Genomic DNA, 21,517 nt, shown 5'->3' with positions numbered 1-21,517 from the left:
GGCAGCTATGAGTACGTTAAAGCATATGTGCTTGAATAGCGCTTTGTCTTTGCATCATATATGCGCTTTCTTAATTGTGAGAATAGCCATTTTCTTCTAACCTTCTCCTTTATTTGCCAAGCATATTTGCAAACTTGAAAAAATTAGCACTTGCATGCCTTGCTATGAATATTTTAGGCATTGTTTGATAGAGAAGAAAGGAAAAGAAAGCAACCAGATGTGTATTTCCAGGTAAAGGTAAAGCCCAGCAGTGTGAAAAATGCTAAAAGTTTTCAGGCCACTGGCTTACTACTGGGCTATGCAGCAGGCAGTTAAAGTAGCAGCATGGACACTGGAAGTTTTTCACTCCTAACGGATCTAAAATATTCTTCAATATGGTGCGCCCTTCAGGACAGATATGCAGGACAGGCAGTGCTGGACCCAGAGGTAACCTGCATAGTAACCTGGAATGGTGCAAGTTTCTATCTTACCAATATATATAACACAAAAACAAGTGCCTGGACACACACTAAACTATAGTAGATATATATAAGCTTTGTGATTCATTGAAGTACTAGTTCAGGCATTGACTAGTTAGCATCCTTTAATTATAAATTATTGCAGTGCTCTGTAGGGCGCGAACAGGACATGACCATCCATGGTGACAGAACAAGATTGTTCACATTGATAGGGATCTTAGGAGTGTCTCATTATTTATGTTTATAACAAAATTATTTTCATTTCGTTTTTGTAGATGTGTGCTTGGATGTTAAAAACTGCTGCTATGATAAGTGCTAGAACACAGAGGCACAGTTGCATTTAAGTACTGACACTTCACGCAACCATAACGATTAGGTTTCAAACCTTTCTACAAAGTAGACTGATGAATTTTTTCTGCGATAAATGCATCATGCAATGCATCACTAGGTGTGATATATACACCCTAAACCTCAAAACCCCATGATGGTTTAGTAAAGTATCAGCTCCGGATGCAGCTATACGTGTAATGTCTGCTTGTTCCAAAACACCTCAAGTAGTTTGATTTCTACTACTGTGCAAAGGTGTCTTTGTAACCACTGTAAATAATGAATACCTTAATTTGTTTTGGTTCCCTTGATGATGGTATGTTAGATCCTTAAATTATTTGAGAGCTTTTGTGGCTGTTATATAGCGGTGACTTCTACTGGTGCCTGTGATAAGAACACAGAGTCCACATTTTGGAATATATTTTAAGGTCTCTACCACTACACGAAAAATTGCTACTGCTGTATGCGACTCCTGTAGCATGATAGATGCTAGCTGAAACTTCAAAATGCAAGTAGCTTCCAACCCTGAAGCAGACTACTTGGCCGTGTTTCAAATTAGAGACCCTGTGTGACATAGAGGTATATTCCTTACATTATGACTTTGCTCACGACTGAAGTCAACTCTCTTCTGACGCCAGTACCAGTAACATATGTTACAGACACTTACCACTTCTAGGGTGCATTGCGCGCAACCATAATTGATATCAGCAATGCCTGTTGAGATTTATGCCACTTGTACTATAGACCCTATTCACTATCAAGCGGCAATCTTAGCAATTTTAGCAAGGTTTATCAAGCGGCAATTGTGGCAACCCTGTATTGCAGAGCCGCCATAATGTTGGGCAGTTCGAAACTAAAAGAACACACAAAAATGTTTCCAACGCGTCGGCGTCAGTCTACCGGCCTCCTCCCTGCTGCACATCGCTCATTTGACGGACACTTGAGACGCTTTGCAACGCTGTCCAACCAGAGCTTGATTTCACCGATGCCATGTCATGATTCGCCATAGGCCCTCTCTCTCTCTTTCTCCCTCTCTAATGTTGTGTCTGCGTGCCATGGTTGCCAGTAAAGCTGCAATGATGTTACGTGAATAAGCTCTATACTATACCTGCGAGGCTTCAAGGTAGCATGGGAAAGATGCCCCTCCCACTCTCTATTTGTATATTTTAGACTACAACAGTAAGGCATGTAATGAATTGTTGCCAATGGTGTCCAGTCTGAAGAAGGACTGTATATATGCAGCTAATGCAAATCTTAGTGGTTCACCGCGCTAACACCTAGAACGGCAATAAACACAACAACACCGAGCGCTAACTTAACCAACAATTGTATACCAACAATTGTAAATCCATCGCGCACCCAGGAAAGCTGGCGATGCATTGTCAGCACTGCAAATGCCAGCCTCAGTTTGAAAGACCCGCAGGAATCTCGCATTCTAACAACAAAACAGAAAGAGACATCACAGAAGTATTTGAAATCAAATCCGTCGGTGCTGATATGTGTATCAGCAATGCATTGCTGTCGCTGTCTGTGAAAGAAGTTGACCTGCTTAGGCTATCGCGATGAGTGTGTCCAGCGGTATAGCTTTGATGCCTACGATGATTGATTTCCTCAGGTTTCCTCGTGTCTTTATGTTGCTCTGATGACGACCACGTTTTTGTGTATAAAATGACTGTTTCTTCCATTAAAGACCAGTTGTTAGTTTGCGATCTGTGTTGTTGTGTTTAATGCCGCTCTAGGTGTTAGCGCGGTGAACCGCTATGAACAACCAACTAGGCCCAATTCTCGCCATTTTAGCAAATCTTCTTGCAGCATTTGTAAAATCTTCTGTACTGTTACTAAAATAGTCAGGTGAACACTGTGTAGCACATACAAAAGCTGAGAAAGTGGTGCATTCTATAAGTGGAAGCATGCTGTCTTATAAGTCCCCCTAATCTCCTATATATTTTCTTACGAAATGCTTACGAGAGCATTGCTTTTTCTTTGTTCCTGCCTAAAACAGTCTTACATGCAGCAGTCATCAGAGTGAATGTTGTAAAGAAGACAGAAATGTGCATTGGTAATGAATAATGTAACTCCTAGATGAAAAAAAAAAAAGGTTCTGAGAGCACTGCAGAATCTGCAGTGGAGAAATGCGAAAGCCTGAGCACTGCTGCATGCTGCACATGGTACATTGCACACCCCTTGTCAAACACAGCCAGCATTCCGATGAATGCATCACAGTTCACCGGCATTCTATAACTGGTGTACAGGAAAGCAAAGGCGCAGTATCTGACATTTTGGACAAATCTCGCGTCAGCGAGATTTTCACCTGAGCCTAGAAAGGCTTTCGCCTTAATAATCGGTTCATAGGAAGGGAAAGACGCAATATCTGTCACACCTATTTCTGTGGACACATGAAGTCTCTTTATGGTACCATCGAGTCTACACGCCGGCCACCGAATTTTCGCGTAATTGGGTAGCAAAGCTTTCGCTTTAATAATTAATTTCGAGCTGGGATATGGTATCAGAAACTGTGTCCAGCTGGGAGGGTTTCCTGCTGGAAACCATTCAATTCCAGTTGCAATGTCTCTAGATTTTAGGTGGAGTAGCCATTTCCAGCTACTCCAGAATTCAGTGGGATACACTTCATCTCACAAGATGTTTGCAGCACTGTGAAAGGCAGAGGCACTCCGGTCCAATCAAGATCCTGGTCGTCCCGGGAAGGGCCACGTTTGACCTTGAACAGCCGCAAAGAGGAGGAAGAAGAGCGCTCGGTTACCAGCAGCTAATGCTTTCGCTCCACATTTGGTTCAGCAGCATTGAACCCTTCTCATTTATATGTGGGCAGGTAGCTTATGCTCTCACGTCATACTCTTAAAGGATGAGCTTAAGTGTCCCCAATAATATAGCACCTTACACTGATAGGTCGTGATAGGGGAATAATGTAGCAGGCAAAAGAAGCTTCCACCATTGCGATCGCAATTCAACTAGGGTTAACCAGAGTTAAACCCCAACTAATTTTTATATTTCATGTCTTTGAAACTCCTGGGTGCTAGTGAGTAAGCAGATTACATACGACTGCTTCTATTTTGCCTTTCAGGTTAATTATAAGGTTCTGCACAACCCTTTTTGGTTAAATGTGAAAAGCATAGCAAGCTTTCAACCACAAGCAAAAATTTGATAAAGGCACTAGTATTCATGGCAGTGATAAATGCATGTAAGCACTGATATTTGAAATTGTGATAACCTAACATTTTGCAGTGCCCCAAGACACGAGCAGACGGAAAAAAGGGAGACAGTGCTATTTCTATCAGTCTCTATCTTGGTGCCCTGCGAGAACTATAACAATGCAAAATCAACCACAGTTCTACAAAATATGATGCTCACCTGTTGTACACAAAGTCGTATCCAGGTACAAGAATGCAGCACTGATAAAGCTCTTTGTTGATCATAACAAGTGCATGGACTCTTGCAAGGTGCCTCATGCATGATATTATCCTGAAAAAAAGTTTCCTGAATGTGCAATAAGAGCACAGAAATAAATCGCATACAATATTTATCCTCAGTAGCTCTCTTCTAACACAAATTGCCTCCACAGCTCTTGCACTTGTGGCTCAGAGCACCACAATTAAATGGTCGCTCACACCATTCTTCAGAACGCGACAGCCTGGAGAGAGCACAGGTGCTGACACCACATGGCAACCACTTTGTGATTTCACAATGTAAGTCACTGAGCAACAGCATTACTTAAGAAACAAAGCAGTACTTTATTTTATGCCGCTTTTGCCACTGAGGTATTTATGGTGAAATATATGCTACGTGCTGCATATGTTATATTATCACATGCTCGTGGTGGTTTCATTTCACTTACGAGTTCAGAATCTTTGAAAGTCTAGCAGAAATGCAAAAGTCAAAGCAAGTAGTGTTTGTTTATTGAAACTGAAACATCCTCAAGCACCGAGGGTCCGAGACATTTCACAGGGGCGCAGGGAATGAAAAGAAAACAACCACCAAAATACCAGTGTCTGAAAGTGCTTAAATAAATATGGAAAATAATATATCCTTCAATGGGCATACAAAAATGCTAACATTGCCTAAAAGACGCAAACTGAGAACAGCCAGTAATACGGGTATATACAGTTACACATATGTGCACAGTTGGTTATACACACAAAATCAGCTGCCAAGTGGCATGGGTTGGTTTGCAGTGGACAAACAAAAGAAATGCATTTAACAACGAGTACATCTAATTTTATATAGTGAAACATGCAAGAAAAATGATGAGAAGGCACTGTGATCAACATGTCACATAAATAAGCAATGATGGACATTGCTAAACATGTCTCATCCACAAGGCAAAACGCTTCCTGCATAGGTATAAAATGATAAGGCTGAGCTATAGTTCATTACTGCTACACTATGTTTACTGCTAAGGTCCAAAACGTGAGGCGCGTGAGTGGCTGTTCTCTGCCAATTCACGGATCATCAGAAGAGATGCATTCTTACAGCACCAAAAGGAGGTAGCATATTCCAAGCAACTTATAGCTTATAAATGTTTTTAACAACCCAAAGCAACTCAGGCTATGAGGGATGTCGTAGTGGAGGGCTTCGGTAATTTTAACCGCCTGGAGATGTTTAAAGTGTGCCGACAGCACACAAGTGCATTGACTTTCACTTCCATCAAAAAGTGGCCACCGCGCATCCTCTGGCTCAGCTGTTGAGAGCCTTAAACAACTTAACCACCGCAATGTGGCCCTTAATTGTAAATGCTTTAGAAAAATGCAACTTTAGTGAAACCCAGGCTCTGACTAAGTTATGCTGTTCACTAAACATAGATAATGCATGCTTTTCTAAAAGACAAGCTTTCTACGCTAATCGGAACATAATTACATTTAGCTATCAAAAAGAGAACGGAGGTTCAGATCAAGTTAGATACAATCAAAATTATACCTGAAAGCAACATGCTTTAGTTCAAATCAATAAGGGTTTACTAAAGCTGTTTTAACCATGCTCGTAAATAAAGATAAAATGAACCGTGCAGCTCTGCTGGTAGAATTATAGTGCCTGCAATATGTACCTTCTGAGGCCAGGACAACCAAACGTGAGACCCAATAGGTACATGAAAGAGCATCTTATTTATTTGACCTAGCAGGTTGAATGGTAATGTCTGTTTACAACAGTAATTAGAAAGATAGCTGATGTGATTTGATGAGATGATAGGAGGCAGGCCATAGTGGAGGGCTCCAGTCCATTGTGACCACCTGGGGTTCTTTAACGTGCACTAACATCGCATAGTACAAGGGACCTTGCGTTCAGCCCCCAATAAAATGAGGGATGTCTAAGTGGAGAGTTTCAGTAATTTCGACCACTTGGAGTTCTTTAAAGTTTACCGACATCACACAGCACACAAGTGCCTTGATTTTCACCTCCATCTTCTGGCAGCAGCCAGAATCAAGCCCAGGTACCCGGTTTGATTCTGGCTACCCAAACCCAGGTATCAGGGGCAGATGAGATTAAGAAGTTCGCAGGGGTCAAGTGGATGCAGCTAGCACAGAACCGGGTTAAGTGGAGAAATATGGGAGAGGCCTTCGCCCTGCAGTGGGTATAATCAGGCTGATGATGATGATGACCCGGTTAAGTCGTCAAGTGCCCTGACCACTGAACTACTCTGATGAGGCTAATCTAGAAAGAAGTCAAGGCATTGCATGCAGAGTGATCTAAATTGATTTTCTGTCAGTCTGGCCAGCAAAAAAGTAGAGTATAGATATTGCTTGCATTGTAACAGTAGCTGCCAAGTTAGGCGATCAACAGTGTAGTGAATACAAAGTTTGGTGGAAGCTAAGTGTGATGCCCCATCATGGAGGATGGCTTCACATGCAAGCCAGCTATAAAACAGGGTCATATCTGGTCATAATTAAAACATGGATCTGGCTTTCAAGAGCACTTGTAAGTAGATGACTCCAAGATTTTATTCTTGACTCCCACTTTTCAAACACAACATCGCTACTGCTCTTTGCTTCGACAGTATGCCATTTCAAAAGACTTCCTTTTATTTATTTTTTTTTTCCTACTGACTTGAGACAAGTGATATGATAAATAGCAACATATTTTAATGCTGTCTTCCTTGGTGAAATGGAGAGGATAGATTTGAAAAACATTAAGACCCGACAAAAACTACCCCGAGGAGCAGCTAATGAGAATTACTAACCATTAATGACATAATTACTGCTCTCACTTTCCGAATGATGGCACAGTATAATTCTGCTGAGCATGTGCCTGCCTGAGCAGCCGCTGATGCGGCTTACAAAGGTCATAAATATATCAACGCGCATAAAAAACTTGTCTATCCACGAGTACCATGCAAGGTACTGCACATCTCTTACCGTACATCTCTCACGGTACGACAGGCTGCAAAACTGCAGGCTGCAAAAGTGGCAAAGTTCAACAACAGCGTAGGAACCACCTTTTCTTCTTCGGCAACTCATCGTCGCTGTCAGACAGCAAGTAGTCTTCCTGTTGCTTGCTGGTCTTCGTCTCTTCGCAGTGTTTCTGGAGGCACTTTTTGATCAGTTTGGCCCTATCTGAATACAACACAGATTTGTCCTTAAGAAGTTTTCTGACCCGATATGTGCGCACTTCGCGCCTAGCATCACGAAGGTGCTTCACGGCAAGCTCGTAGAGACGGAGGGCTTCGACGTAGTTTCCTTTGTTGTCCTCTTCGACGGCTTTAGTCGCCACTTGAAGGCCAAGAAGAGAAGGGGACTCAAAAAATTTTTCCGCACATTTGTCCATATACATTTCAAAAACGGCGTCGGCGTCCATCGTATGAAGCCTACAGTCAAAAGATGCCGACAGTGCTGATACACTAACGACTCAAAACTGAATCCTAGGACCAAAACAAGGAAAAAGAGCCGGACGTTGTACTACCTTGCTGCGCTATCGGAGCACTTTGGTGTAACTTCGGGAAGCCCCGCCTCGCCGGCCCCGTGATTATCCGGTTGCAACTTGCGTTGCAAGGCCTGCGAGTTGAATTTGCTGGATCCGTAACACATGTAGAAGAAAAAAAAAGCTGATGTCTACATGTACGACCAAACTATTAAATACTTCAAGCAGAAGCAATCGAACTTCGACAAGCCTTTCAAGCTAAAAATTTCAAACCTAAACTCACTGTACCCAAACCCAAACAAGTACGGCACTACCGCGTACAAAGGCGCTCGCCTTTTAATTTTCCAGATGGCGCCACCATCTCGCACGCGCGCATCGCCCGTTTCGCCTCCATCGAAACGTCGAAACCGCGTACTTCGAGCCTTGGAGTACAGAGTCCGAACACGACCGCCGGTGGCTGCGTTTCGATGGAGGCGAAACAGAGAGGCACCCGTGTGCTGTGCGATGTCAGTGCACGTTAAAGATTCCCAGGTGGTGGTTATGACTATGGATTATTTACGGGGAGGGAATAAAAGGACACAGCTTCCCATCAGCCAGGATCACGGTGGCCAGGATCTATAAGGATATGAGTTATTTGAATTCAGTTAGACCGGTTAGACTATATATACTCCGCACCTCTTCATTTATTGTCCTCAGTGCAGTGGCGTCGCGAGGGGGGTGCGGTCCGCACCGGGTGCAGCGCCTAGGGGAGTGCAGCTGGGCAGTAGGAGTCTATGGTGCCGCTGAGACACTGACTGGCAAGTGTGATCTCGCAGAACGAATTATGAATACACTTGCCTTAGTTTATGCCAGAGACTCCACGCTGTTTTAACGTTGGATAGGGCGTGTTTAAACGTGTACCCTCGAAACACCAGCATTAACTCGATACCCGTCGGAAACCCCTGCGCAGCCGGAGCGTGTTAGACGACACCCGTCGGCGGTCGCACTGCCTCATCGCATCTTGTTGTGTATGTGCAGTACACTCTCCCAAGCGAGGACCAGTATCTCTCCGGCAGTTTTTTGTCTTGTTCGTCTATCTCCTGTGCCGTTCTCGCTCCTCGGCTAGTCACGTACGTGTGCCTCACACTTTCAAAACGCCGAAGGCACGGAATGAGTTGCTCACGCGCTGACTAAAAAAAAAAAAAAAAAAAAAAAAAAAAAGAGAGAGAGAAGGGAAGGAGGGCACCTTTAGCAAGGCCAAATGCTTTAAAAGGGGATTTGAGATTGAATATATGTAGCCAAGGGTGCTCGCGCAGCTTCTTACCTATTTTCCCTGAAAAAGTCAGTGATTGTTAAAATGAGAAACGCAACTGAAAGCGTTAAAAAAATGAGCCTGGAGACGCCCGCTGTCTCCCAGCTCCAAAAGCCCGTTTCGCGCTTAATATTTTCTGTTGGCCATCAATGCGCGTTGGGGTCTTAATGTCCCAGTAAAAAAAAAAAAAAAAAAGCCATTGGAACCAACTGGAATCTCAATGGGTACCAGTGGGACTCAATGGATTCCTGTTGGAATTTTTTGTTAATGGGCAGTCCAATATTGGACTCTCCTATGGGTTCGAATTGGAAGTCCCATTCCATCTGGAACTCATTGAAAAGTCCATTTGGAACGTGACTTCCAAATGGATAATTCTAGCATTCCAATTGGTTCCAGATGGATAGGCCAATTGGATCTGTTACTTGTGCAAACTCTATAGAGCGCCATTTGTACATAACTATAGTACTAATAAGTTCATGTTCCAAATGAAAACTAGCTTGACAAATCTTTGCCAGCTGCATAGCCCAATTGGTCAAACCCATTTTATCCAATGGGTCTTACCAATTGCGTCTAATTGGTCTGTCCAACTGCACTGAATGCATCCATGGGAACATTCGCATTTCACAAAGAAAACAAACACAATAAGCTTAACCTGTTAAACTAAATTCATCACCTGCACTATCACTACAAAAAAATAAATAAAATAACTGCACTCAAATGGCAGGAGCCACTAGCTCCAGCATGAGAGTATTGAGTGGTGTATATAAGCAGAAGCCGAAGTGTGTTTGCAGAATGTATGTAGTGATCTCGTGTTATATCTCAATTGCGAAACCAGCGTCTTCCAGTACGAAATCAGTAATATTTTCGCGCTGGTTTAGCACTGGGTCTGCTGGGGACGCTGGAGGTCTGCAATATTCACTGGATCAGTGACGGGAAGACACTTGTTGCACTGGTGCGATGGGAGAAAAACGCTGGGATTAGCTTTTTGACGCTGGCATCCGCGATGCACTGAGAGAAGCGCTGTATGTGCGCTGGGGCCGCACTAGTCTCTGTTAGCATCCCTCATGGGCCAACATGGCAACAGCGTACTCGCAATCGACCATCGGGGCGCATATGAAAAATATGGTTCAAGTAAGCGCTTTTTTCTGCGAAATCGTTGCGCACCTGTAAGAAAACAAAGGCAGTATCTTTTTTCTAGAGTTTCCATGTTTCGATAGGTCGTTTCGAGCGTGACCACAATTGCCGCTGCTCTGATATCTCATGACACACTGACGATTAACATACAACTAAATCTGGAATTGAATAATGTGGGCTACCATGCATAACAAACTTCACAGCTGATCTTAAGGGCACTCTAACACAACGATTACTGTAAATATGTTCAATGCGGGCTCAATCGCAGGCGAGCGTAGCCTGCATCGCGGCCCAGTGTAAACAGCAGAAAGAAAAAAAAAATAAAACGAGGAAGAGAGTAGTTTACCGAGCAATAGGCCCATGGGAGAGAACAAAAACAACACACAGCACTTTTAATGCATATTTTGCGTGTTTCTCAAGCTTTAGCGCTCCTTTTTGCTCTGTGTATAAAGCAGCTGAGCCATCGGTCATCGCAACGCTTTCCGAAATGTTTACATGCAATAAAGGTTTAGTTACATGCAAAATAGTGTCGTGGCTACTGCGCATGCCGGTATAGAAGCTTGGTCGCACTTATTTCCTTGAAGGTTTGTATTTAGATTAGATTACATTAGATTAGATTAGATTAGATTAGAAGGCAAGGCAAGGCAAGGCAAGGCAAGGCAAGGCAAGGCAAGGCAAGGCAAGGCAAGGCAAGGCAAGGCAAGGCAGGCAAGGCAGGCAAGGCAGGCAAGGCAGGCAAGGCAGGCAAGGCAGGCAGGCAGGCAGGCAGGCAGGCAGGCAGGCAGGCAGGCAGGCAGGCAGGCAGGCAGGCAGGCAGGCAGGCAGGCAGGCAGGCAGGCAGGCAGGCAGGCAGGCAGGCAGGCAGGCAGGCAGGCAGGCAGGCAGGCAGGCAGGCAGGCAGGCAGGCAGGCAGGCAGGCAGGCAGGCAGGCAGGCAGGCAGGCAGGCAGGCAGGCAGGCAGGCAGGCAGGCAGGCAGGCAGGCAGGCAGGCAGGCAGGCAGGCAGGCAGGCAGGCAGGCAGGCAGGCAGGCAGGCAGGCAGGCAGGCAGGCAGGCAGGCAGGCAGGCAGGCAGGCAGGCAGGCAGGCAGGCAGGCAGGCAGGCAGGCAGGCAGGCAGGCAGGCAGGCAGGCAGGCAGGCAGGCAGGCAGGCAGGCAGGCAGGCAGGCAGGCAGGCAGGCAGGCAGGCAGGCAGGCAGGCAGGCAGGCAGGCAGGCAGGCAGGCAGGCAGGCAGGCAGGCAGGCAGGCAGGCAGGCAGGCAGGCAGGCAGGCAGGCAGGCAGGCAGGCAGGCAGGCAGGCAGGCAGGCAGGCAGGCAGGCAGGCAGGCAGGCAGGCAGGCAGGCAGGCAGGCAGGCAGGCAGGCAGGCAGGCAGGCAGGCAGGCAGGCAGGCAGGCAGGCAGGCAGGCAGGCAGGCAGGCAGGCAGGCAGGCAGGCAGGCAGGCAGGCAGGCAGGCAGGCAGGCAGGCAGGCAGGCAGGCAGGCAGGCAGGCAGGCAGGCAGGCAGGCAGGCAGGCAGGCAGGCAGGCAGGCAGGCAGGCAGGCAGGCAGGCAGGCAGGCAGGCAGGCAGGCAGGCAGGCAGGCAGGCAGGCAGGCAGGCAGGCAGGCAGGCAGGCAGGCAGGCAGGCAGGCAGGCAGGCAGGCAGGCAGGCAGGCAGGCAGGCAGGCAGGCAGGCAGGCAGGCAGGCAGGCAGGCAGGCAGGCAGGCAGGCAGGCAGGCAGGCAGGCAGGCAGGCAGGCAGGCAGGCAGGCAGGCAGGCAGGCAGGCAGGCAGGCAGGCAGGCAGGCAGGCAGGCAGGCAGGCAGGCAGGCAGGCAGGCAGGCAGGCAGGCAGGCAGGCAGGCAGGCAGGCAGGCAGGCAGGCAGGCAGGCAGGCAGGCAGGCAGGCAGGCAGGCAGGCAGGCAGGCAGGCAGGCAGGCAGGCAGGCAGGCAGGCAGGCAGGCAGGCAGGCAGGCAGGCAGGCAGGCAGGCAGGCAGGCAGGCAGGCAGGCAGGCAGGCAGGCAGGCAGGCAGGCAGGCAGGCAGGCAGGCAGGCAGGCAGGCAGGCAGGCAGGCAGGCAGGCAGGCAGGCAGGCAGGCAGGCAGGCAGGCAGGCAGGCAGGCAGGCAGGCAGGCAGGCAGGCAGGCAGGCAGGCAGGCAGGCAGGCAGGCAGGCAGGCAGGCAGGCAGGCAGGCAGGCAGGCAGGCAGGCAGGCAGGCAGGCAGGCAGGCAGGCAGGCAGGCAGGCAGGCAGGCAGGCAGGCAGGCAGGCAGGCAGGCAGGCAGGCAGGCAGGCAGGCAGGCAGGCAGGCAGGCAGGCAGGCAGGCAGGCAGGCAGGCAGGCAGTATTTGTATACGAGTCATTGGACAGTTGGCGTGCAAATCTGGATAAAATGTGTCAAAGCATTTTGCGGCCGCTGTACGCGGCACACGAAAATTCAGTGACATCAGTAAGGTCCCACAGTTAATGAAACCGCGCACAATTTTTTGCAGAAACTGCAGGTCATGTATGAGTCACCTGTCACAAAGAGTACACATATTGAGGTCTGCCAAGAGAGAATTTTAGTCGTAGAAATGACGGCGTCCAATATATCTATCATAAAAGATGCGTATAAACTTACGCTGGACATTTTCAATTTTTGCGCAATAGGTGGCAGATACGTTATTCCAGGTTACTGACGCGAACTCAAGACGTGGTCTCACAAAGGCACAGTATAGAGTGCGTAGACATTCGTGCCGTTGAAATTTTTTTGTTAGCCTAGAGATAAGACCAATATGTCTCAATGCGCGTAACACAATTGAATTTACATGCGATCTAAAATCAAGCCATGAATCAACAACACCAAGGTCTCGTACATGGGCCACACGAGAAATATCTGACCCGCCAAAAGTGAATAATCAAACACAACTGCGTCGCGTTTCCTAGTTTTTTAAGCGATTCAACAAACACCATTTCTCGACGTTGTTAATGTCAGCTTGCAATTGGCGACAGTCCTCAATATTTCCAATATTACGGAATAATTTGAAATCATCTGCGAAGAGCAAAATTCTCGAGTTGTTGACATGTAACGGCAAATCATTAACAAACACTAAAAACAACAGCGGTCCTAAGTTGGAGCCTTGAGGCACTCCCGAAGATGATAGAAATTCGTTGGACACACAGCCTGAAAATCTGACCATGTTACGGCGGCTGCCAAGGTAGCAGTCACCTACAGTACATGGGACAAAGTCCGTATTTTTCCATCTTCATCAGAGGTACCTCATGGGAAACGGTATCGAAAGCTTTAGTCATGTCAATGTAGACTGCACCTACCTGACCGCGATTAAATACATGTAGGCCAGTATAATCAAGAAAGCTGCATAAATTCGTTTCCACAGATCGACCTTTTAAAAAACTGTGCTGAAGAATTGAGATCTGCTTGAAGTATGAGCCCATGCGTTCGTACATAACCATTTCAAAAACTATCGCAAAAGAACAAATCAGTGACACAGGTCGAAAGTTGTTCACATCACAAGCATCGCCAGACTTGAATACAGGAACAACTACTGACAATTTCCAATGACAAGAAAAAACACCAGTTCGCAACGATAAGTTGAACAAATGCGCTAAAACAAAGTAAAAAATGTCGGCGCATCCTTTGATTACGAAGCTGGGAATTTCATCAACTCCTGTTGAAAGTTTTGGCTTAAGTTTCTGAATCGCCAAAAGAACCTCATGCTCGGTAACATTATCATAAGCCAAACAGTCAGCCGTGTCTTCAGAAGTGATAACGGCAGTTGTGTTATCATGGCGAACAAAACAAGAGCTGAAGTGATCAGCAAAAGCTTAGCACACATCTTGAGGTTTAAAACAGATACCATCGCGCGTCTTTATCACAGCAGCACTAACTTTATCATTTCGTTGCTTGCGCACAAAATCCCAAAAACTGTTTGGTTCCTTTTTAAAATTCTGTTCAAGAAGTTTGTAGTACTCGGCTTCATCACGTGCAATCAGTTTTTTCACAATTTTTCTGCACATGAATTTCGTTGGTACCAATATTCACTTTCTGATTTCACGTAGAGTTTATGATACTTCTGTTTTTTCTTCAAGTAATGTCTCAAATCTCGCGAGAACCAGCAAGGAAATCTACACTTCGATTTACGGCGTGGTATACATTTTTTCATTATACCCTGTACAACTGATGTAAGTAACTCAGCGCCTGTGTTTACATCCTCAATCTCAAGCAATTCTGACCAGTCGTAGGCCTGAAGATCATTGTACATCCTAAGGCAATTGCCATACGCGTATCTAAATTTTTCTGGCACCATCTCACGCACTGGATGAAAAGACAAAAAGAACGACAAGGTAAACGGGCAATGATATTTGTCTATCAGAACAAGAGGATCGCGCACCGCTTGCACGCCAAAAAGAGGCACATTAGATAGAATTAGGTCTAAAATGTTTCCAGCACAGTTCTTCATTGCATTGCATTGATGTAAGCCATGGAAACTACTAAAATCAATTAAACATTCGGCTTTTTCTCGAGTTGCTGTGCAGTCCTATGTGACCAAACCAGTGGACCAATCGACCTTAGGAAGATTAATGTCCCCGTAGATGTGAACCTTGTATTTCGAGAAATCGATTTTTTCCCCAATATCCAAGAAATGATCGGTAAAAACGTTAGGAGCAGAATTTGGTGGAAAGTAGTAACAGCCGACTAGATAGTGCGATTTGTCACACATTGGAATTTCCAACCACGCACATTCTTCGTATGTCTCCAGGTCTGGTCTCCTAAATGCATTTAGCACAGAACGGCAGGCTATCAGAACTCCGCCCCCGTATTTAATCTTGTTTAGCGAAAATTATGCCCACGGTAGCAGAGCATCACCGAAGAGCCGGCGGTGGTAAATTTTCCAGCGATGTCAAACTTCACATGTTAAAATGATTCCAATGAAGAACATAGCGCGCATAGGCATCCAGAACATTAGTTGCAAGTCGTGAGAGCCGGCAGCAAGCTCCAATGATCAAGAAGTTGTAATTTTTAGAGCGGCAGCAATGGCCTGTAGACTGCGAAATATGAAGTCTCAACCTTATAAATGCGGTCACGACATAAATTTTACTTTTTAAGCTTTTTTTTAATGTACTTGAGGTGCTTCGTTACTTTTAGCTGTTAATTTTCATCCTAGGTCTTTTTTCTCCGGGCGACCAGTGCCGCCAGTGTGGAGCATGCCAGTATGCCGCGTCCCAGTGCACCCAGTCTCCAGCGTCATACTGGGCCCATAATCAGGTATGGCGCTGGGACCCAGTGGCACTGGTTTTGGCAATAATGTTACTGTGCAACCGTATATTGTTCTTGTGTGAGATGTCTGTTTGCCTGTACTCCTTCATTTCCATCAAGCATGTAGTTATCAGTTTCCACATTCCTAGTAAACATGCAAATCATCAGTCTTCCTTTTTATCAATTGGCATATCTAATTGAACCCATTGTATGCAATGGGTGTGGCCCATTGGATCCCATTGGTATATCCTGTTGGACCCATTGCATGCGGTTGGTGTGACCTATTGGATCCAACTGTGTGCAGTTGGTCTCACCCATTGGCTGCAATGAGTTAAGTGTCAAAAAACACAATTGGTTCCGGATGGAAAACCAAATGGTTCCAATCGAAAATTTCCAATTGATTCCAATGGTCGTTTTTGACTGGAGTGGGAGTCAACTTCCACCTTTTGGAGAAAAGGAGAGGAGAAAAGCTAAATGTACAGAAAATAAAAGGCTTTCACCTATGCATGTACGTGAAAGGCTCTGCTTGGGACCTAACTGCAACCCGTGGCATTGAAAGTTTTCAGGAAAGGATTCGGTTACAGTATGCTGAAAGAGTGTGTTTCTCTGTGAACTCCCATTATGCGACCTCGCTTACAACCAGCGCTCTCTTGGTACTAACAATGCAGCCTCCGCACCGAGTACAGGTGACCCTAGCGACGCCACTGCCTCAGTGGCCTCGCGCTCTCTTTTCCGCCGTTTTGGAACTGACGCTCAGTGAAAGTATATACCCTCCCCTTCATGCTGTCTGCCTTTTATTTTTATTCCTAGATCGTTCTTGGCGCTTCTCCGGTGCGTATTCTTGCGGGCTCCAGCATCGGGTAGCGGGCAGCGAAGCCATGTGGCCAAATGTGTTGCATTTCGCAGCCATGAATCTATTCCGTCTCACCTAGCTTCTCCTGTCACTGAAGAATAAAGTATTCAGTAGGAAGTACCGCATGGCCTATGTTTCCTCGCTCCTAGCTTTTTTCCGTCCAACTCAGTTATGCACCAATTTTACCATTGACATAGTCTTGCCGTCGTGCGCAACCAAGTTGAAACTTTTTTGCTCTAAACTCTTCCATGTTCGTTGTTTTCGTCATAGTCACAGCCACATCATCTGGTGACCGTAAAGGTAAGAGATTCAAAAATTACATTTTCATGATCACGGGGAAGAAGTGGGAGTGGTTTCAATATATTTGATATGGAGTAACTGACATAGTCAGTTTAAGGTATTTTCTATGTACTGCAGTTCGTTCATTCCCTGTGTTGTGATGCCGCTGTTTGTTATTTCGTAAAGATTGAGGCACATTCCATTTCTTTTTATGGTTGGTTGGTTGGTGGGGTTTAACGTCCCAAAGCAACTCAGGCTATGAGAGACGCCGTAGTGGAGGACTCCGGAAATTTAGACCACCTGGGGTTCTTTAACGTGCACTGACATCGCACAGCACACGGGCGCCTTGCTTTTCGCCCCCATCGAAAAGCTGCCGCCGAGGCCGGGATTCGATCCCGCGTCCTTGGGAACAGTAGTCGAGCGCCGTAACCACTGCGCCACCCCGGCGGGGTACTTCTAGACTTTTACATGATGATATTAATAAGCAATAACTGATTGCGTGACATTGCTTCCGTCTTTATCAAATAGTTTTATACCCACGTGATTACTCGGTACGATCTTTTCTAGCTATGACATCAATTTGTAGCGTTTTGGTACTTAGATGTTTTCTGCTCTACTTTTTTCATCAACGGAGTGAGCGTCGCCGCAGTTAACTTGATTAAGGCTCCCTGCTCCTGGCCCTGCGGGTCTGGGACTGGTAGGTCACTGCCGCTTGCGGCGGGGGCTATAGCCTGCCACCATATTTTTATGTGTTGTAGGCCGTCGTTGCACCCGCTACCGTTTCGGTGGTGGACGACGGTTGCTGCTGCGACGCGCGTCTTTCTCACCTTTTCTTTTTCTTTCTTCTCTATTTTTTTCTTCTGTCCGCACGAGGCAGCGGAGGTAGCTCAGCTACAGAGCCAGTAGCAGGCCCGTGCATTTTCCTTTCTTTCTTCCTTCAGTCGCAACAACAACGTGCGCTACATCGCACAGCACACGGGCGCCTCTTTGTTTCGCCTCCATCGAAACGCAGCCACCGCGGTCGGCATCGAACCCGGGTACTCCGGCATAGCAGTCAGGCGTCTTACCATACAATACCGGGTTCGAACCCGACTTCGGCGGCTGCGTTTCGATGGAGGCGAAACGAAGAGGCGTCCGTGTGCTGTGCGATGTCAGCGCACGTTAAAGATCCCCAGGTGGTCGTAGCCCTCCACTACGGCTCCTCTTTCTCTAGTAGTTATTTTTTATGTATTTTCCTCCATCGTTTCTCTTACAGATCATTTTCCGATTAATATAATCAGGTTTATAGTGACGGACGTCTTCCGCATCAGACTATGATTTACTAGGTTTTTTTCTCTTTTGTTTTGCCTAGGTTTTACAATTCTTTCATCCCTTCCCTCTTGTAAGAATTGTAAAACCTAGGTAAAACAAAAGAGAGAAAAAAAAAAACTAGTAAATCATAGTCTGATGCGGAAGACGTCCGTCACTATAAACCAGATTATATTAACCGGAAAATGATCGGTAAGAGAAACGATGGAGGAAAATGCGTAAAAAATAACTACTGCACCACTATACCCGATTCGTCTCACAACCGCCGCAGAAAAGGCAAAAAGTATCATATCACAGAGGAATGAAAAAAATTAACTTCTCTCATTTCATAGCAGCATGCATGCTGCCCATGCGGACCTGGCTCTGTAGGCAAGAGTGACTGCAGTCACGGGCACATACAGAAAAACTGAAAGGCATGCCTAAATCACTCTGCTCAACACAGGAGCACGGAGCCCTCCCCTGTGCAGAGCGTGGTAGGCGGTCTGCAGGACCCTCCGACGAGATCCTCGCCCCCACCACCGTCGGTCCAGGTGGCGTTGGTCAGGCTCAAGCACAGGATCAGCAGGTCATCCGCTGGTGTTCGTAAAAACAAAGTTGGAGAGTTGGCGGCGTCGAAGGGCACGCCACGACGAAATACAAATGGGCACGTTGAAGCGTGATCCAGTAGGCATAAATCATTGTATGTTATGGCACAATCTTTCATTCCCCTGCAGTCGGGCTGTTCCATTGCCGCACGGTGGTAGAAATCAAGAAGTGAATTAACGTGAAGTAGAGGCTACGACGTCACGCAACCGGAAGTACAGCCGAGAAAGGGCATAAGAAGGGATTGGCGCGCAATTTGAAAGTACCAAAGACTAAAACGGGTAAACAAAAAGTGAATTAAGCAACTAGAAGCAACCCAGAAGCAACCAACAGCAGCATCCGTGCTTTCGCATTACTCCAATTCAGATTCTGCAGTGCTCTTTAATTTTACTAGCGATGACGTTGGATACGAATCACTTTTTGGAAAGGGGAGGATATCGCCGGAGGCCGCCAAAATCCTCACTCTGATTAGGAAAATTCAGTTTGGACACCGACCCGCTCACGCTGCCGTCCCTGGTAACGAAGCGGCTCACTTCCGGGTAGCCGTCGAGCCCCCCGAACACTGGGCATACGACGAGCGTCTGCAAAATTACGGGGAAATCATCGACTATTATAAATTGGGATGTAGACTGGTACCCCCGCCAGATGTACAGCTGATTTGGACTCCAGCGCACACTGGTGTTCCCGGCAATGAATACGCCCATGCCATGGCTCGAGGGCTCTACCACCGAGCCGGCGGCAGAGAGCGGGGGCTTGGAGCGGGGAGCATAGAGTGTGCCAAATCTTACACAGAAATTCTGCAGCATTATAGACTCAGTATACGGGTGGCTGCTGCGCCAGCCCCTACCCTAAATTGCAGGCAGGCCGTCGCCTGGCGTCGCCTTCAGACTGGGACATTCCCACACCCGCTCCTGGTGAGCCATATGCTCCCAGGAGAAAGATCTGAATTCTGTGCAAACTGTGACTCGAGAGGGACCCTCAAACACATCCTCTGGGACTGCCCCTTTTCTCCCGGAAGGGGTCTAAATCTGACGCCGCAACTCTGGGAGACCATGCTGCGCTGCTCGGACCCTGGGCTCCAGCTAGCCGCCATCCAGCTGGCCTGGGACGCCGCCGGCCAACAACGCCTGCCGGCCTGCGTCTGAGGCGGGGCACCCGCCATCCATCCCAAGCGACGGAGGGCCGGAGCCTCTTCATCCGCTGGAATAAATAAAAAGTTCTGCTCTCTCTCTAGCTTAAATAATAGAGAAGCTGTCGCGTGGAGGCGGCTACAAACTAATAGCTTCATGAGCCCGGTCTGGGCGTTTCACGCGCTGCCAGACCTTAGGGACAATGATCAGTGCAAACACTGTGGGGCGAGAGGAACCCTCGACCACATAATTTGAGAATGCCCGCAATCTCCAGGGATATATAGGACTAAATATGACAAGTAGAGAAGCCTGGGATGCCCTGCTGCGAAGCGCGGACCCTGCGATTCAGTACCGCACCGTCCATCTGGCGGAAGAGGCCGCAACAAGCCACGAGCTGCCTGCCAGCCTCCAACCGCGAATGAGGGTGGCAGTTCCTGGCCTTACGGCTGAGACGGTAGGTCAACGCCGCTTGCGGCGGGGGCTATAGCCAGCCACCGAATTTTATCTGTTGTAGGCCGTCATTGCACCCGCCACTGCTTCGGTGGTGGACGACGGCTGTCGTTGCGGCGCGCGTCTTTCTCTCCTTTTTTCTTCTCTATTTTCTCTTCTGTCCGCACGAGGCAGTGGAGGTGGCTCAGCTACAGAGCCAGTAGCAGGCCCGTGCATTTTTTTCCTTCTTCCTACAGCCACAACAAAAACAACACGCGTGCCGGGGGCGGGGAAGAGGACGCCCATTTCCGATGGAAATACAAGTTGTGCAACCGACCGACCGACCGACGCTGCGTGGCAGATCCCCAGGTGAGCTGGTCGAAATTACTTCGCAGCCCTCCATTACGACTCCTCTTTCACTCTTTCCACATTCACTCCTACCTTCATCCCTTCCCTTACGCGCGTTTCAAACGTCCACAGAAACAAGTGTAAAAAATATTGCACCTTTCCCTTCCAGTGCACCAATTATACGAAAGCCTGAGCGTTAGATACGCATCCTAGGCATGTTCTTACAGAACAATGGAAGCAACACGGAGACCATCTCCAAACTAACAATCACGGCATATCAAACCATCCGGCTGCTGTGGGGGCGGCAGCACCGCAGCGACCATGTTGCCTGAGCATGCTTGGCTTGCTTTGCAGGTTCTGCCGCTAATCATCAACTGCACGATATCAAGCAACGGATGTCCAGCCCTGACTGCACCAACATTTCCTGAAGCAAGCGACGTCATCGTGAACAAGTGGAAAATTGCGACAGGCGGAACGGCATCTTCCGGCAGCCTTCCCTGCAACCGACGGCCTTCAGTGGGGGCGGCAGCACCGCAGCGACCATGTTGCCTGAGCATGCTTGGCTTGCTTTACAGGTTCGTTAATTCTTATACGGGAACGTTTCGTTCAAATTGTCTTTGCCTGATTGTGCTGCCGCTCCCAGTGAAGTTGCGTGAATGCTTGCCTATCATGTGGTGTCGTATTATGCTTATGGCTTGTGGTGATATTGAAACTAATCCGGGACCAACAAATCAGCAATTGCTTCAACTCATTTTAGACAAACAAGCTCGGATTGAAACTCGTCTGGCTGATATTGAAAACAAACTAGAATCATTCACAGACCAGTTCGCTAAACTGCTAAAACTTGAAAGTGCCGTTTGTGACCTTGAGCGCACTGTGCACCAGCAGTAACAAAAATTAAATGATATGGAAGACAGATCCAGACGCAATAATGTTATTGTATTTGGTGTCTTAGAAGATCCTTAAGAAACAAAAGCAGACATTGAAACTAAAGTGGTAAGGGAAATTTTTTACGATAAGCTTGGCATCTCTGTGACGTCAGTGGAAAGGATACACAGACTCGGGCGAAGAAAGACTGGACACAGCAGGCCAGTTATCATGCGACTATATGATTTCAGTGAAAAAGTAGCCATTTTTAAGAATTGCGGCAAACTGAAAGTAAGTGTTTCCGACGATTATTCACAAGTAACTCTGCGGAAAAGGAAACTTCTTTGGGAATCAGCTCAGAGTAATAAGCGCGAGGGGGCGAAAGTGAAGCTTGTGCACGATAAACT

The 21,517-nt window shown here is 47.3% G+C and overlaps 1 protein-coding gene across 1 annotated transcript; it reads right to left on the bottom strand.

The window, feature by feature from the left end:
* Positions 1–3,166: 3,166 nt before the first annotated feature.
* On the bottom strand, positions 3,167–8,014 carry LOC146186600 (uncharacterized). Its single transcript, XM_084607324.1, has 3 exons — positions 7,695–8,014; positions 4,155–4,265; positions 3,167–3,504 (listed from the first exon to the last, which is right to left on the bottom strand). Exons 1-3 carry the CDS (start codon positions 7,817–7,819, stop codon positions 3,414–3,416), a joined length of 327 nt encoding a protein of 108 aa, XP_084463450.1. The 5' UTR covers positions 7,820–8,014; the 3' UTR covers positions 3,167–3,413.
* Positions 8,015–21,517: the final 13,503 nt, after the last annotated feature.

This window comes from Amblyomma maculatum, chromosome 6, assembly GCF_055883805.1.
Source record: "Amblyomma maculatum isolate TAMU_Amacu chromosome 6, ASM5588380v1, whole genome shotgun sequence".
In the NCBI taxonomy this organism is placed as follows: domain Eukaryota; kingdom Metazoa; phylum Arthropoda; class Arachnida; order Ixodida; family Ixodidae; genus Amblyomma; species Amblyomma maculatum.
This window is presented reverse-complemented; position numbering and strand designations above follow the sequence as displayed.